Here is a 16435-nt window from a genome sequence, read left to right on the forward strand (position 1 = left end):
GGGGAGGAAGGGGAGGAGGGGGAGGGAACGGCGGGGAGGGAACCTGCGAGAGCCCACGCAGGCACACATGAGGCCAGCCGGCCCAGCTAGGCTGGGAGCCTAGGACAGGCCTCTGCTCACCTTGGCCTGATACTCCCTGATGAAGGGGTGAGACCTGTGGGCATCCTTCAGCTGTGACAGGTAGCGATTGGTCACCTGAGGGGGAAGTGGGGCCAGATTAGCCAAAAATGGGGATCCCAAGGCAGCTTTGACCTAAGGGTAGAGAGGGTGGGGCGGGGTCCCCCCCACCCCAGAAAGGAGTGGGCTGCTCCTGCCCCGTGTTCCTCCGTCCCCCTGGGGGCTCCTCACCCCATCCTGGATTGGGCTGATGATGGAGGAGCCTCAGGCAGGGAGTAGAGAACACCCTGGAACAGTGCCTGGCACGGAGCCACTCTGCACGGGGTTGGTTGCACCACAGGGTTCAGGGCAGCGGGCCAGAAAAGGCCCTAGGAGGACAGTGGCCAGGCCATGGCCAGGAGGGATGGGACAGAGACTTGAGGGAGATGGCCATCTGAGGGGGGGTGAACTTGTTCTGGGCATACTTTGTACCAAGGCTCACCCGAGGCCTGGGGACTAGAACCTGGACCTCAAGCAGAGCCTGCTCTCAGCCTCAGCCCAGCCTCCACCCAACTGCCTGGGGCTGGGGAGTGTCCTTGTCTCCCTGAGACTGGGGTCCAGAGCATCTCGGGACTCTCTCTCCCCACACCACCTATGCCCTGCTCCTGCTGAGGAGCCTTTCTCAGGCACCAGTGAATGATCATCGCATGGCCTCACTTTTCGCCTCAAGTGAGGTGGGCTCAATAGTCACCCTCCTGGGTCTTCTCTGTCCTGTGCCCACACTCACCCTGAAGGGGCACCAGCTGGGGTCCCAGTCCAGTCAGCCCCACTCCGGCAGCCCTGAGTCCACCCATCTAGTGGACCCTAAGGACCCACTGGCCCACCATCTTGCCCACAGGACACACACACCACTGATCCTGGGGCCTTTTGGTGGACAGCGGGTTTCTGCCCTAACCTCAGGCTGACTTGAGCCCCTAACCACACCCTGGATCAGCTCCGCAGGGATTGGGACCCCTGCACCTGGCTGTGGGCTGGGCTGGTGAGGAGGTGAAGGGGGGCCTACCTCAGGGGGCTTGCCCAGGTGTTGTGACAGGACAATGAGGTTGACCAGCGTCTCTGGATGGCCACTGTCCTGGAAAAACAGATGTGGGGTGGGAAAGGTCAGCAACTCCAGGACACCCTGAGCTTGTCTACTCGCCCCCTATCTCAGGTGGGATAATGCCCTCCACTGCTCAGGAGTGGGCACTGACCCACACAAGTTTATTCCTAAAAGGTGGGGCCAGTTGCTAGTCCAAAGTCCCCCTCCCATCATTCTATAAGGTGGGACCTCAGGGATGACACAGTGCCAGGGGCTGGTGGCCTATGCCTTCCTGACACCCCATGCCAGCTAGGTCTTCTCCAGACTTCAGTTTTCTCATGTGGAGGCCAGCCTGGGACATAGTGGCCCTGATTGTCCAGAGGGGCACATTAACCACACCAATCTCAAAGTCACCAAGGCCAGGCCCCACAGCCTGTTTCCACTCTGCAAATGATGAAAACAGCCCCTCACAGAACAGAATGGGGAGCAAGGCTCCTATCAGTGTTTGTCTCCATTAGCTGAAGATGCTCCCCAGTAACAAACCCACCCGACGCCCTTGCTGACTATAACAACAGAAGGCCTCCAGGAGACTCTGCAGCCACGGGGCAGGCAGCACTCCCTCCTTTCAGACAAGGGCAGGCCCAGGGACACCTCCCACCTGCCCACTCTTCTCCGGATCACTGCTGGTGGGCAGCTCCTCAATTCCAGGTCAGAATCAGATGAGGAGTCGCACCTGAAAGCTCCAAATCAGGGAGCTGAGGTGACACCGAGGACAGCATGTGTCTGCTCGGCTCAGGCCAACTACGGCCCAAGCTGCCTGGATCCTCCTATTTTCAAGAGAAGCCTGAACTGGGATTTTCATTTGCAATCCCCTGATTTAGGTCTTAGGCAGCTGATGGGCATCAGAATACTCGTGGGGCCACAAGTGAAGGTCACTGCCATGCCCAATTCAGTTCCTCCTGGAAGAGTGCCTACCTTGTCCAGTGCCTCCTGCAGTACGCCCTCGGCAGCCTCCCACCGGCCCTGGGCCATGTGGCAGGCCGCCTGTCCATTGAGCAGAAGCAGGGTGGACGAGCACTTGTCTGCTAGTTCCTGGAAGATGTAGTAGGCATCCTGTAGCTTCTCGCCACCCTGAGGGTACAATGACATCACTGCCTGTCACCCTGCTGCCCAACCTGGCTCCTGTCTACTCCCCACATAGCCCAGACTGTGGCATTTTGCAGAGACAAATGTGGCAAGGTTGGCTCATGGCCCTGCCATCCCCTCCTGGCAGAGACCCTGTGTGGCCAGGAGCCTGCTGACAAGATCTGGGGCACTGGTCACACCATGCCTCACGTGACACCTGGCTCCCTGAGCACTCAGTTTACAGAGGGGGGAATGAGGCTTCCAGGGGATTCAGTGCATGGGGAGGCAGCACCTGGGACTGTGCTGGGACCACTAGGTCAGGGCTCATCAGAGGTAATATCTGCTTTATGGCCAGCAGCCTTGACCTGTCCCCTTGCTAACAATACAGTGTGACACTTGCAAGGAGGGCCTGAGACCAAGGTGAGCTGTGAAAAGAATGCACATCTAAGCTGAGCATGGCAATGGTGCTTGCAGTGCCAGCTACCCGGAGGCTGAGGCAGAAGCATCTCTGGAGCCCAGGAGTTCAAGGTCAGCCTGGGCAATACAGTGAAAGCCCATGTCAAAAGATAATAAAAAATTCAAAATAAACAAAACTATCAGAAAGCTGTGTTGGAGTTTGTACCACTCAACTGGATGGACATTAGAAGTCCCTGGGCATGGAGCTTTGGTCCCCAGAGAAGCAGAGGCAGCGGGTACACTCGGAAGGCCCAGACAAAAGAGTGACTCAGAAAGGAAGCCAAGTTCCATAAAAGGTGCTGTTGCCAGGAGGGTGGGGCAGCGGGTAGCTCCAGGCTGAGGACACCTCCATAGCTTTGGTGGGAACACTGCCTCACTAAGACCCTGTCCAGCCCGGTTCCAGGAGTCTGACAAACAAAGCTGAGTGAGCCCCACAAACCCTAAGGGGACCTGGGAAGAGGACAGTTGTGAAGCTGCCTGTGGTTCTGGACCCCCAGTCCCTCTATTCATTCTGGCTCTGTCCCCATGGCTTGGATTCAGGAGACCTGGGATGGGGTCAAGATAGGACATGAGCCAGGAGCGGATGAGTCCATAGGAGTGAGGTCCCCGTGGCAGCAGGCAGAAGCAGGGCGTCAATCTCCACCCCCCCGAGACTCTGCAAGGTCAAGAGGCTCACCACAGCCAGGTTGACCCAGGCAGTAGCCAGCTGGGTGAGGGTGGCATCCTCATCCAGGTCCTGCATTCTCTTCAGCTCCTTCCTAGGGGCAGGGGGAGGACAGAGGGCACTGAGTGCCAAGAGGCCCACCTGGTGCTCCCCCTTATTCCTGTTCACGGGTCCCCAGAACCTGAGCACCAGCCCACTCAACAGCCCACTGTCCCTCAACAGTTCCTGCCTCACGACATGCCCAGAAGGGCAGGCTAGGCCCTGCCTGCTGCCCCTTAAGAGTGCCCGCAGGAGGAAGGGCTCAGGAGATGCACTCCCTCTCCCTGGGGGACAGAGCTCAGGAAGCGGTGACAGAGGCAGAGTGACAACAAGTTTTCTTTCCTTTTCTCTTTTAGTGCTGGGGATGAAATCCAGACCATGCACATTCCAGGCAAGTGCTCTCCCACTGAGCCATGCCTGAAACCTGAAAACTTTTTAAAAAATTTTTTTGTAGTTGTAGATGGACAGAATGCCTTTATTTTTATGTGGTGCTGAGGATCGAACCCAGTGCCTCATGCATGCAAGGCAAACGCTCTGCCATCGAGCTATAGCCCCTGAGGACAATTCTTAATCAAGAGCCTTGCAAAATGTAGCAAGGGGGGGGGCCCTAAACGCTCCTCACAGCCTCTGACTCTGCTGCTTCCAGGATCTGAGTGAGGAGAGGACCCAGAGGGGCTATGCAAGCGGGCACCGTGGCTCAGCCTCCTCTACTCTCTCCACAAAGCCCACCCCTACCCTGAAGGTCAGGCCCCACCACCAACCGCCCAGAGGGAAACAGACATGGGCAGTAAGTAATGCCCGTGTTTCTGGCAATGACTGCAGGGAAGTGTTGGATAAAGGATGGCAGGTTGCTTCAGTGCAACGGAAAAAACAACTAGAAACAATTGAGTAACAGAGGCTCTGGTACATGGCTGAGCTGTGGCCATGAGACCAGTCAAACAGGTAGGGGACTCACCGGGCAAGGTCCAGGCGGTCCAGCTTCAGCAGAATCTGTACTGTCATGGCCATGCTGTGGACAGGGCAGGTGAGGTCAGCAGACAGCCCCAGAAGCACTGCAGACCCCCACCAGGGGCTCACTCCATGTGGCACCACCTTCTAGAACATTCCTATTTCCTCTAAAAGATCTTGGTCCACCAGCCCCATCTTGCAAAGGGGGACACCCTGGCTCTTCCACTTCACTGCCAAGCTTGCTCAGGCCAGGATGTCCCACAAGGTCTGCAGGGAGAAGCTCCGGGCGCATGGCCCTCTTGCTGTCCCCCTGTAGATGGAGCTGCACTGTTCAGGCCCATGGGTGGAACACCTGCTCCAGGCTTCCTGACACCACCCAGCACTGTGGCCCAGGATGAGGCCCCGCAGCGGAGGGACACATGCCCACTCCTGTTTCTAAGGAGGCATCTGAACCCCACACCCCACACACCCCTTAAGCCCTCTGTTCCCCTCTGCCCAGTTTCCCTCTCAGCCCCACCCCCGCCAGCTTAGACCACCAGTTACTCATGTGGCTGCCTGTCCCTGTGTTTTCCCACCTGACAGGAGCCAGCACCAGACCAGCAGATGACAGGTCACTCATCAGTCCCCCGTTCCATTCCTGTTTCTTCCCTTCTTTCCTTTCTATTTCCTTCTTTCATTTCCCCCAGTACTGAGGGTTGAACCCCAGGTTGCTCTACCTCTGAGAGCTCTATCTCAACCCTTTTTATTCTTTACTTCAAGACAAATCTTACTGAAGAGGCCAGGCTGGCCTTGAACTTGCTGTCTTCCTGCCTTAGCCTCCCAAGTTGCCACTATCCCTAGCCCTATTTCTTTCTTTTTTCCTTTCCTTTTTGGTGCCGGGATGGAACCCAGGGCTCTGCGCATGCTTGGCAAGTGCCCTACCACTGAGCTGTACCCATACCCCCAGCCCCTTGCTGGACAGTGATGTGACGTGAGTAGACACAGCCAGCCACGACTGATCAACGGAGGGAAGCAAGGTGCTGTGAAGAGATAAGACAGCTCTGCTCATTGGGAGGGATGACCATGACCTGGATACAATGCAGGCCCAGAAAGGCCCCCTGGGGCGGAGAGTGGCCCCAGCCCAGAGCGTGCTGAAGGAAGGCTGGCTGGCCAGTCTGTGGGGCCAGAATGGCATAAGAGACCTGGATCAGGGCCCAGGACAGAGTCGAAGGCTGCATGGGGGTGGTGGGACAGAAGCCGAGAGGAGAGACAAAGGTGCTTTCTGCTCTGCCCTTGGGAACAGAGGGTTTTCAGCCTCCAGCGCTGTGTCCTTGGAGTGCCAGGCCAGCCATGCAGATGAAAATGTCTCCTGGCCTGAGAATGGGAGCTGCAGGCTGACGGGAGGCCAGGGACTGCTGTGCTGAGCCGCCCCAGTCACTTTTCCCACAACAGTAGCCAGTGGGGCCCTATGCCGCCTGGAGTTGTAGAGGGTCACTCAGTGCCCCTGTGCCATCCTGCTATGGCTTGAATGTCCCCTCTCAAGCTCATGCCAAAACTTATTTGCCACTGTGACAGTCTTGAGAGGTGGAACCCTTAAGAAGTGATTAGGTGTCAATAGCTCGGCCCTGAAGAATGGCTGATCACAGTAGTGGGTGAACTATCGCTGCTGTGTCCTAACAATTGGATGTTACCCACCATCCTCTCTCACCTTCCCCTTCCACCACATTATGTCACAGCACAAAGGCCTTTGCCAGATGCTCAAGTCATACTCTTAGACTTCCTAGCCTCTGGAACCGTCAGCCAAATATGACTCCACTCTCCATAAATTCCCAGGTCTGTGGTGTTCTGTTACAGCAGCAGAAAACAGACTTGGTCCCCTTGGCTGAGCATGATGGCGCACAGCTAGAGTCCCAGCTACTTGGGAGGCTGAGGTGGTACTTTTGAACCTAGGAGTTCAAGGCCAGCCCAGGCAACACAGGAAGACATTGCCTCAAAAAAAGAAAGAAAGAGAGAGACAGAGAAACAAACCCACAAAGGAAGAAAGAAAAAGACAAAAGTCCCCTGGGGCACAGCAGCAGCTCACCATTCCAGGCTGTCCCCCTGGTGCAGGGTGCGCAGGGCTGCATCTGGGTTCTGGTCATGGAAGTACACTGAGGCAGCCATCAGCAGGAAGGTGGTATTGGTCACGTCCACACTCCTGCTCATCTCCCGGTCCAGCTCAGCCACAATAGAGTCCCTGCAAGACAAGGCTGCTCAGGGCCCAAGGCCAGGCAAGCAGTACCTTCACACCTGGCATGACCCTGAGTGCTGCCATTTAACAGGTACAGACAGGCCCAGGAAAGGTGAGCCAGGCCCCTAGAGGTGCACAGCAGCAGGTGGCAGAATGGCCCCAGCTGTCTCTAGAGCACCAAGCAGCCCCGACATGCCCCAGTGGGCATAGGCACTTGACACCTGTGCGCCAACCTTGTTATCTTCCCATAAAGCACTTCTCGACCTTCAGGCAGATGGGAAACTGAGGCTGTAAGCAGTGGGACTAGTGCGGGGAGGCTGTGGAATGGGAGAGGGACAGTCCAGCTCTGCCCAGAAAGTAGCAGAAGGAACCGTCAGGCTCCCAAGTTCCCCTGGTCCTCAGTGCTAGGAGTTGTGATGTCCCCGCCACCCTGGGCTCAGGAACTGCCTGAGACCTGCTAGGCTGTGCTGAACAGGCGGGTCTGGTCTCTGGCTGGGCAGGTGGGTGCCCTCTTCCTGTGCTTTGGAAGACAGCCAGATCAGAAGACAAGACAGAAGCTCCCAATTCCCTACTGCCCCTGTGGTCTCAGGGCAGGTGCTCTTGGCAATGCCAAGGGCTGGACAATAACTGTTTTTTTTTGGTACCAAGGATTGAACTGAGGGGCACTAGACCACTGAGACAAATCTCCAGCCTATTTTGCATTTTTTAATTTAGAGGCAGGGGCTGGGGTAGTGGCTCAGTGGTAGAGTGCTCGCCTAGCACGCATGAGGCACTGGGTTCAATTCTCGGCACCACATAAAAACAAACTAATGTATCCACCTAAAGCTAAAGATACATAAATAAATAAATATTTTTTAAAAAATTTAGAGGCAGGGTCTCACTGAGTTGCTTAGTGCCTCCCTTTTGCTGAGACTGGCTTGGAACTCACAATCCTCCAGCCTCAGCCTCCTGCGTTGGTGGGTTTACAGGTGTGCACCACCATGCCTGGCCATTAACTGTCATTTTTAGCTGTGGGTTCAGAGAGTGCCTCACAGCCCTGAGACACACATATGATTTCTGCAATCTCCAACTCCCAGCCCCGCCTTTTATGATGCTGGGGATGGAACCCAGGGCGTCGTGCATACTAAGCACGTGCTTTACACTGAGTGACATCCCTAGCCCCCGCCAAAGGTCCTTTGCAGCAGTGTCCCTTGCTACCCCCTTATCATGCAAGTGAGAGAAACTGAGGCATCAGGAGGTGAGGGGGCGAGAAGGAGGGATACCCTGTTAGAGGGACACCAGAGGGATCTCTTGGAGAGATCCCAAGGCCCAGGGCCCCCAGCGTGTTTGGGCCTCACCTGCTGCTCTCACTGGCAAGGTATTCAGCAAACATGCGCACGGCCTGGAGCTCAGGGGCTGAGGAGGGCTTGATCTCATCCAGGACCACGCCATACTTCCTCTGTAGTTAAAACAATCGGTCAGTTGTGTCAGCTCTACCTGCCCACCATTAAGGATTCCTATGTCCTCAGCCCAGCTCCAAGCATTGTCCTGGTGGTGCCTCCAGACATGAAGCCTTTACCCTGCCCGCCCTTTGCCACTCTCCCCAGAGTGCACTACAGTAAGGTGTCACCTGTCACAGGCAGTGGGCAGTTAGATATGCCCTCATCTGTTACCCATGCTGCCCACTGTTCTAGCTGGAGACTCTGAAAGGCCACTTTCCCTTCCCAGCTGTCCACCCCTATTGATAAGAAGACATATGGAAGTGGGCATGTCACCTGGGGCAAGGCAGCACCAGGGAGGGACTAGGCCTGGGCATGTGCTTCTATAAAGCAATGCATCCCACCCAGCCCACCTCAGGCAGGTCTTCCTGCTGATACCGACGGATGCTGGTGGTCACTCATGGAGTCAGAAGACCTGCCCCTCACTGCGTTCCCTTCCAGATGATTTCCATTTTATACACCCATGTGCTACTTTTTTTCCCCTAGTACTGGCGATTGAACCCAGCGTACTCTAAGATGAGCTACACCTCCAGCCCTTTCTATTTTTCATTTTGAGACATGATCTTGCTAAATTGCCCAGGCTGGCCTTGAACTCGTAATCCTCTTGCCTTGGTCTCCTGAGTAGCTAGGATTACAGGGTGTGTCCCTGTATCCAGCTGCTATTTATTTATTTTTTCTCTTTAAGACAGGGTCTCACTATGTGGCCCAGTCTAGCCCTAAACTCCTGGGGTAAAGTGACCCTCCTGCTTCAGGCTCCTGAGTTGTTGTTGCCACCATGCCCAGCTAGGATTATTTTCTGAACATAAGAATACATGGCTATTGTATTATCAGGGTACCCTGCATTTAAAAAGCCTAGTGCCTGGTGTCAACTGTGGACTCTGGGTAATAACTCCAATTAATAATGTGCCAAATTAGTGTACCAACAAACACACCCACAGGGCTAGGAGTGTGGCTCAGTGGTTGAGCACTTGCCTAGCATGCATGAGATCTTGGGCTCAATTCCCAGCACTGTAAGAAATAAAATTAAAAAAAAAAAAAAAATGTGACCAGGCATGGTGGCCCATGCCTGTAATACCCCTATTCAGGAGGCTGAGGTAGGAGCCTGCCTCTAAAGTTCAAGGCCAGCCTCAGCAACTTAGTGAGAGCCCCATCTCAAAATGGAAAAAAAAACGGGGGGGGGGGCTGGGATAGCAATCCCTAGTACTTCCAAGGAAAAGGGAGAGAGAGAGAGAGAAAGAGAGAGAGAAAGAGAGAGAGAGAGAGAAGGAGAAGGAACATATAGAACTATATAACTACAATTTGCTCAGTTATTTTATAAACCTAAAACTGTAATAAAAAAATAGAACCTATTAATTATATTTTGGAGGAAAATGTCTATTAATGGCGACATAGGTGCCCTGACCTGGCTGTCCAGGGCCTCGGTTACACAGGTGTATAATGGAGGCACAATGACTGGCTGGGGGGCCCTGCAGGCTGCATCTCTGCTATGCCTACCCGTCCTACCACCTAGGGCACCTTCCTGCCCAAACCCCTGCCCTGGCACTCTGTGGGTTACTATCCTGTCCCAAAGCTCATGTCCCAGTCCTGGGCCCATACTCACCTGAGCAAGGTATGCTCTGTACAGGAAGACATCCCTTTCCACATCCCTCTCTGGATTTGTCAGCTGTAGGAACAGAGGCAGGTCAAGACAAAGAGGTCAAGGCACAGAACAGCCTGCACAGGGTCACGGGACTGATGGGCCCTTGAGGTAGGAGTGGGCAGCCGCCACAGAAGGGTCCAAGGTTTGAGTCCCAGCCTTGGACCTCAGTTGCCTGTGACCTACAGTGTCATGCAGGGTGCTGAGGGCATGCAGGGTGGAGAGTGCTTGATCTTGTTCCATCTCAATACCACCTTAGAAAGGAGGCTTGACTGTCACCCTTGTTGAACACAAGAGCAGTCCCTATTCTAAACACACAACAGGGAACCAAGGCAGAGACCATACTTCTGACCTCTTACTGCCTTGTTCCTGTTCTACTTTATTTGAAGACATTTCTTAAAAACAATAAACATATCTGCTACACTTAGATGACCTACCCTGTCCCCAGTGAGAAGATTTTTCTAAGAGGGCTTGGCTTGGATGCCCAGTGCAGGGATCTGCCTCCACTGGCCAGCAAGACCCTGGGGAGCACAGACCACGTGCCTCAGCTCAGCCACGGCATGCAGTCAGGAACAGGGTGTGAGGTGACTCTGGCAACATGCATTTCAGGACCATGAGGAAGCCCCATGAGCCCGGTCAGGCAGGGAGGCAGGGGATCCTTTTTTAAGAGAATAATTGTGGATGGGGCTCCTGAGTGCTGGCTGATTTCCTGGAAAGCCCTGTAGTGCCTGGAGCAGGAGGGCATAGTGCAGCTCAGCCCATGACTTGGGGACACTGGCACAGGCTACCTGGGGGCTGGGAGAAGTAAGTGCAGTGAAAGCAGATCTTGGTCCTGAAGTTACCAAGCCTACAAACAGCCTGCAAACCAGGGGGCCTGGGAACTACACTGTGAGCTGGTCTGTCAGCTGTCAGAACACAGGGACAAGGACCTGGCACCCCATTGGTGGGGGAATGCCAGGACTGCTCTGTCCTCCTGAAGCCAAGAACCCAAGAACCACAGATTCTAAGCTCCCTGGCCCTCTTCCTTCTCCCCTGCCTGAGGGAGGCATGTGGACAGCAACTGTGTCCTTGTTGCAGGACAGTGGAACCCTGACCCGGTCAGACTCGGGTCGGTGTCACCGAGAATCCTAGCAACTTCTGCTGAGGCCCTAGTGGCCAGGCTAGACAACTAACCATAATTTAGAATGTGGAGTCTACTAAATAAGTAGCTCTCAAATGACCCTCAGAAGCGGACACTACCAAGGACAACCAGCCTGGGGACAAACCAACTTCAGTAAGAAACAAAGAGATAAACATCAGCTCTTAGTAGCTTCGACATGAAGACATGGTGTGACACTATGAGATGGGATAATCCAAAATCAGAGGCCATCCTTTGGCCTCAGCTTCCCCATGTGCAAAACAGGTAGTGTGTGTGCCACCAGCCCTGCAGAACCATGAAGGCTCCCAAGAAGACCTCACAGTCATTAGTGTGGGAATAGGAAGAGATATGCAGACTCAGGACCATGAGTGATCAAGCTTCTAGAACCAAAGGATTGGGGTAGTTCTGGAACCTTCATAATCTTCCTCAACATTCATGTTTCATTGATCCCATGGAAACTGGAGGTGAAGCCTGCATCTCTCTGAGGTGGGAAAGTGAGAGCAGAAAGGAGTCAGCTTTGAATGAAGTGAGGTCAGGGCAAGATGTTTGCTGACACGCCCACCCCAGCATGAAGCCTGACGTGACCTAAATGCCCTGCAACAGAGGAATAATTAAATAAATCCCAATGAGTCCCTATTGTGGAAATATGATACATCAGGTAAAAGGAATGTGGCAGATGGACAGGCACAGACACGATCATTTGCTGCAGAGGAGCGGGAGCCAACTCTGGCCTGTTCCCTGTAAGAGATTCATTCACCTGCCCGTTACCTGGGGGATCCAAACCAATGGGCGGGGCCGGGCCAGCCAGAGCAAGGAAAGGAAAGCCAGTCATTGGAACTTGGGCAGAGCCCATGTTGCAAATCGTCAAGGAGATCCCAAGATACATGGAAACAGGATGGCCTTTCTGAACAAGTGCTTCTTGGGTACCTCTCACCTGGGGCTACCAGTGAGCCAGGGCTTATGCTTTACAGGGGCAGGTCCATGGTGCCACTCACCCCTGCACCTGAGGGAAATGGCCAGTCATACAAGCACAGTCCTAGCTACCAACCCAAGGCAGTCCAGGCTCACCACCATACCTGGCAGTCTGCCACCCAGCAGACTGTCACCTGCAAGCATCTGCTCTGTCTGAAGCTACCTCTGGGAACCTTCGGTTTGGGGTGTGAACCAGAGAGGCTCTGCTAAAAACAGACTGCAGACCTAGTGCTCTTCCTGCAAAGGCACAGGGTGAGTGATGTGGTCAGACAAACCCCCTGCCCCAAGGCCTGTCAGGTAGAAATGTTCTAGGAACTGGTGAACCTGCGCTGGGGGCTTGCCTGAAACCCAAGCTGAGCAACCATGACACCCTGAGGCTGCAGTCCCCCCTTGAGGCAGGCCCTCCCAGTAAACTGGAGTGCTAACACCTGAGGCTGAGTTGTCAGGAGGCTTGCCTGAGGGGGCACAGGAGGGTCTTAGTCCAGTCCCTGTACTTGGCAGCAGCAGGACCAGGAGTGAGACAGAAGAGCAGTCTCAGGCCCATTCCCACCCACTGACTGAGACCCCCCTGGGAGGGCTCAGACAGCCTGGCTCAGGAGCACCGGGGACTCTGAGGCATCCCATCAGGTCAGCCCTCTGATCATCAACCCCAACTTCTCATTAGTCAGCTGGGAGCTTAGAAACCTACAAAGTCGGGAGGTCCCTGTCCACCAAGGACAACTCTGCCCCTGGGGTGGCTCACCTTGGCCCCTCCCATATGGCTCAGAGGTGCAGCCAGGGTTGAGGGATCAGGGTGCTGTGTGGGGAGGCTCGTGATAGGGTGGGGGCTCTGCAGCCAGAAATCTCAAGGGATGGTGTCCCCTTTCACTGTCTGTGTGGCCCTGAGTCACCTGAACACAGTAGACCAGGAACTCCAAGGTTGGTTTGTGTGTACCTAGGTGGTGCCTGCCATCTTGTGGACACTTGATAAATGACTGACAGACGGGGAAATATCATGAAAGGTGATAAGTGCTACAATCAACAAGAGGGCAAAGACTTAACAGGTATTCTACCTGGGGTCACCTTAAGTGGCCTACTGGCCTACTTGAGATTGCTGGGGCCACTGTCTGGTGTCTGGGTGGCTTAAAACAATAACAATTTATTCTCTTACTGTTCTGGAGGCTAGAAGTCTAAAACCAAGTAGTCACACGGTGGCGCTCTAGAGGAAGATCCTTTGCTCTCCCGCCCCCCTCCCCCCCACCTTACTTCTGGTGGCTTGTGACAGTCCTTGGCTTGTGGCTGTGTTGCGCCAATCTCTGTCTCAGTCTTTTCTGTCTCTAATTTCCCTTTTTTCTTATAGGAGGCCACTTGGTATTGGAATTAGGTTCCATCCTAAATCCTGGAGGATCTCACCTAGGGATCCCTTCAAGTAATTACATCCTCAAGGACCCTTTTTTCAAATAAGCCACATTTATGTGTTGCAGGTAGACATATCTTTGGGGGAACATGGTTCAACTCAGGACACATCTGACAGAGTTGAGGTGGCTTGTGGACCAGAATGAAATCACATCAAATGGCTTGAAGGGGAGAATACTCCCATTCATCTGGATGGATCAGGGAGAATATCTGTTTGGTGACCACACTGCTAAGGAGAGGGCATAGGTCTTGGGTTCAGCCAGAGTGTCCACCAGTCTGGTATCTGTCTACATCTACAGTCACTGTCTACATAAAGCAGATCACACTGGTTCTCAGAAGTTTCAGGGTTCTGAGCTGGAGTTGTGGCTCGGTGATAGAGAACCTACCTAGCATGTGTGAGGCCCTGGGTTCAATTCTCAACACCACGTAAATAAATAAATAAATACATAAGTACATAAATAAAGGTATTGTGTCCATTTACAACAAAAATATATTAAAAAAATTTTCAGTGTTCTGACACAAGAAAATTCAAACAGAACAGAATTCTGGCAGAAGTTGGAAGGCAAAATGTGAGCATAATGCTCACTCTCACAACAACCCTACTGAGCTAGGTGTCATCATTCCTACTTGACAGAAGGGGAAACTGAGGCTCAGAGAGCTGCAGTGCCTGGAGTTGAAATCTTGAGCCTAGGTCTGGCTGGCTCTTCTTAGTTGGTAGTACCCAGAAGGGAGGCACACACAAGTTGCGGGTGATTGGAGGAAGTCTCCCACTGTCCCTGAGTCTAAGAATAGCTTCTATTATATGGAAAAGGGACTTCGCAGATGTGATTAAGGTTAAAGACCCTAAAATGAGGAGACTATGCTAGGTTATCTGGGTGGGCCCAGTCTAGTCACACAATCCTATAACAGAAAACAGAGGAGGAACAACAGGAGGGGAAATCCAAGAGATTGAGTTAAAAGGATTCAATGCCCCATGAATGGCTGTGATGGAGGGGCCATATGAGAAGCTGAGGACTGAAGAGAGGCTTCTAGGAGCTTAGGGTGGCCCCTAGCCAACAGGCGGTCGTCTGCTTGAATTGGAAGTGGATTCTTTCCCAGAATCTCCAGGAAGGAGACAGCCCTGGCAACAACCTGATTTTAGCCTGGTCAGAGCCTAGTTGTCTTCTGACCCCCACAAACTGTGAGATTAATAAACATGTTCTATCTTCAACAGCATTTGTGGCACAGTCACTTCTGCTATCCAACTGCAGACCAAAAATATTTTTTAAAAACTGCACCTGTATGAACCATGTACAGACTTTTTTCCCTTTTCATTACTCCCTAAGTAATACAACAACTATTTCCATAGCATTTACAATGTAATTTCAATTGTAGGTCATCTAGAGATGATTGAAAGTCAGAGGAGAATATGCATAGATTCTATAGAAGCACTACACCATTTTATAAAAGGAACTTGAGCATTCTAAAATTTTGGTATCTGTGGAGGCTAGGTGTCCTGAATCCACAATCCCCTGTGGATACTGAGGGATGATTATAATTTGTCACTATGGCAAAATAAAATACAACCATGCAAATGTTGCTTCAACAAACCCTAACAGCTTCCTGAAGTCAGTGTGAAGTTTTTTGTTTGTTTTGTTTTTGAGACAGAGTCTCACGTGTTGCCCAGGCTGATCTGAAACTCCTAGGCTCAAGTAATCCTTCTGCCCCAGCCTCCCAAGTGAATGGCGCTATAGGTGTGTACCACTGTGCTTGGCCTTTTCCAGGTTTTATAACCAATCATACAGACAATGCTCAGGGTAATTGGATACATTGCCAGAGGCAGGGAACACAGAAATCCAGTCTTCTCTACTTCAGCGTCAAACTCCTCCCAACCTTTTGCATGTACTAGTAAAGACATTTACCTCTCAGAATCCAAACCCCTACAGGGCCCTGAAGGCCCTGTCCACCCCATTCTCTAGTCTTCCCCCTCATTCATTCCATTTCTGCTACACTGGCTTATATCTTTTTTATTTTTTATGTTGGAGGTTGAGTTCAAGGCCTCACACATAGCAATCATGCACTGAGATACCCCCGAGAGCCCCATTTTTTTTTTCTGTGCTGGGGATGAAACCCAGAGCCTCATACATGCTAGACAAGCACTCTACCACTGAACTATACAACCAGACATACTACAGTCAAAACATTAGGCTGTGATGTTATGTTCACTGCAGTTACACATTCTCCAACAGTTCACCTTCAAAGTGACAGTAACATCCACATCCCTCTTTAAAAGATCCTGCAAGAAACATTCCCTGCTGCTCATTCTCTTGTTACAATCCTTTCTGGCTGGGTTTGCCATCAAACACCCAAGCTCATTGCCAACATTCTCCATAACCATTCCATCGTTCACTGTCTCTGTTGCTATTGCTAGGCTTACGTTCCAATCGAGCTGGGAATTTTGTCTTTTTTGCCTCCCTCTGAATCCAGTAGGAATACAGTGCCTGATCCATGCAAATGCTCAAGGAGGAATGAATGAAAATTGAGAGAGCTTTGGGAGAAATAACCAGGCTGGTCGGGCAGAGTAACATCGGGAAAGTCATTTCCCACTCTGAGAATTTGGTGTCGTCAAGTGTGAGATAAGCAAAACTCGCTCCTTCACGGGTAGTGAGGGTATAGCTCGACAAATCAGAAGGACTGTTAACTCCCTCTTACTCAGGTGCCTTCAAGGCGAAGAGAGCGCTCTAGGAGTGAGCAATAACACGCAAAGTTACTGCTTTGGGTTTTGTTGGCAAAACCCAAAATGATTATTTCTCGCTGCTCTCTGGCAAGGTGCATGGAGAGAAGATGCCGTGAAAACAGGAAAAGGTTTTAGAAACAAGACAGGGGACTGCTCCAGGCCACCAGGAAGCCGCCTCCACCTCTAGCGTCCCCCCGTCCCGGCACGTCCGCACCTTCACCCGCTGTGCCTCGTTGATACACTGCTGGTAGCTGCCGATATAGAAGGCGTTCTTCACGTCGAACAACTCGTCCACTTCTCCAGAGCCGCCGGAGGCCGGGCCGGGGACCGGAGGTGCCATATCGGGGTCCTCTCACCCGCCTCACTTCCGGAGAGACACGTCGGCCGGAAGCAGGGCCCCGCAATGGGGCACCATGGGAAATGTGTCAATTGAATGAGCCAATATAAGGCTCTTAAACGGAAGTAAGGGGCGGGGGACGCAAGCG

At 52.8% G+C, this 16435-nt stretch overlaps 1 protein-coding gene across 2 annotated transcripts in view; it reads right to left on the reverse strand.

Moving 5' to 3' along the window:
• Cope (COPI coat complex subunit epsilon) overlaps positions 1 to 16347 on the reverse strand; it is a 16695-nt gene extending 348 nt beyond the window's left edge. The window contains exons 1-9 of one of the 2 annotated variants that reach the window (XM_015489281.2): positions 16165 to 16344; positions 9694 to 9756; positions 7953 to 8053; positions 6469 to 6621; positions 4414 to 4467; positions 3432 to 3513; positions 2150 to 2305; positions 1160 to 1228; positions 121 to 195 (exon numbers count right to left, since the gene is read on the reverse strand). In XM_015489281.2, coding sequence (XP_015344767.1) covers positions 121 to 195; positions 1160 to 1228; positions 2150 to 2305; positions 3432 to 3513; positions 4414 to 4467; positions 6469 to 6621; positions 7953 to 8053; positions 9694 to 9756; positions 16165 to 16290 — 879 coding nt within the window. In that variant the 5' untranslated portion in view covers positions 16291 to 16344. Of the gene's footprint in view, positions 1 to 120; positions 196 to 1159; positions 1229 to 2149; positions 2306 to 3431; positions 3514 to 4413; positions 4468 to 6468; positions 6622 to 7952; positions 8054 to 9693; positions 9757 to 16164 lie in introns of both variants that reach the window. The other variant, XM_048795387.1, reaches the window with a different exon arrangement.
• Positions 16348 to 16435: the final 88 nt, after the last annotated feature.

This window comes from Marmota marmota, unplaced genomic scaffold (assembly GCF_001458135.2).
Source record: "Marmota marmota marmota unplaced genomic scaffold, marMar, whole genome shotgun sequence".
In the NCBI taxonomy this organism is placed as follows: domain Eukaryota; kingdom Metazoa; phylum Chordata; class Mammalia; order Rodentia; family Sciuridae; genus Marmota; species Marmota marmota.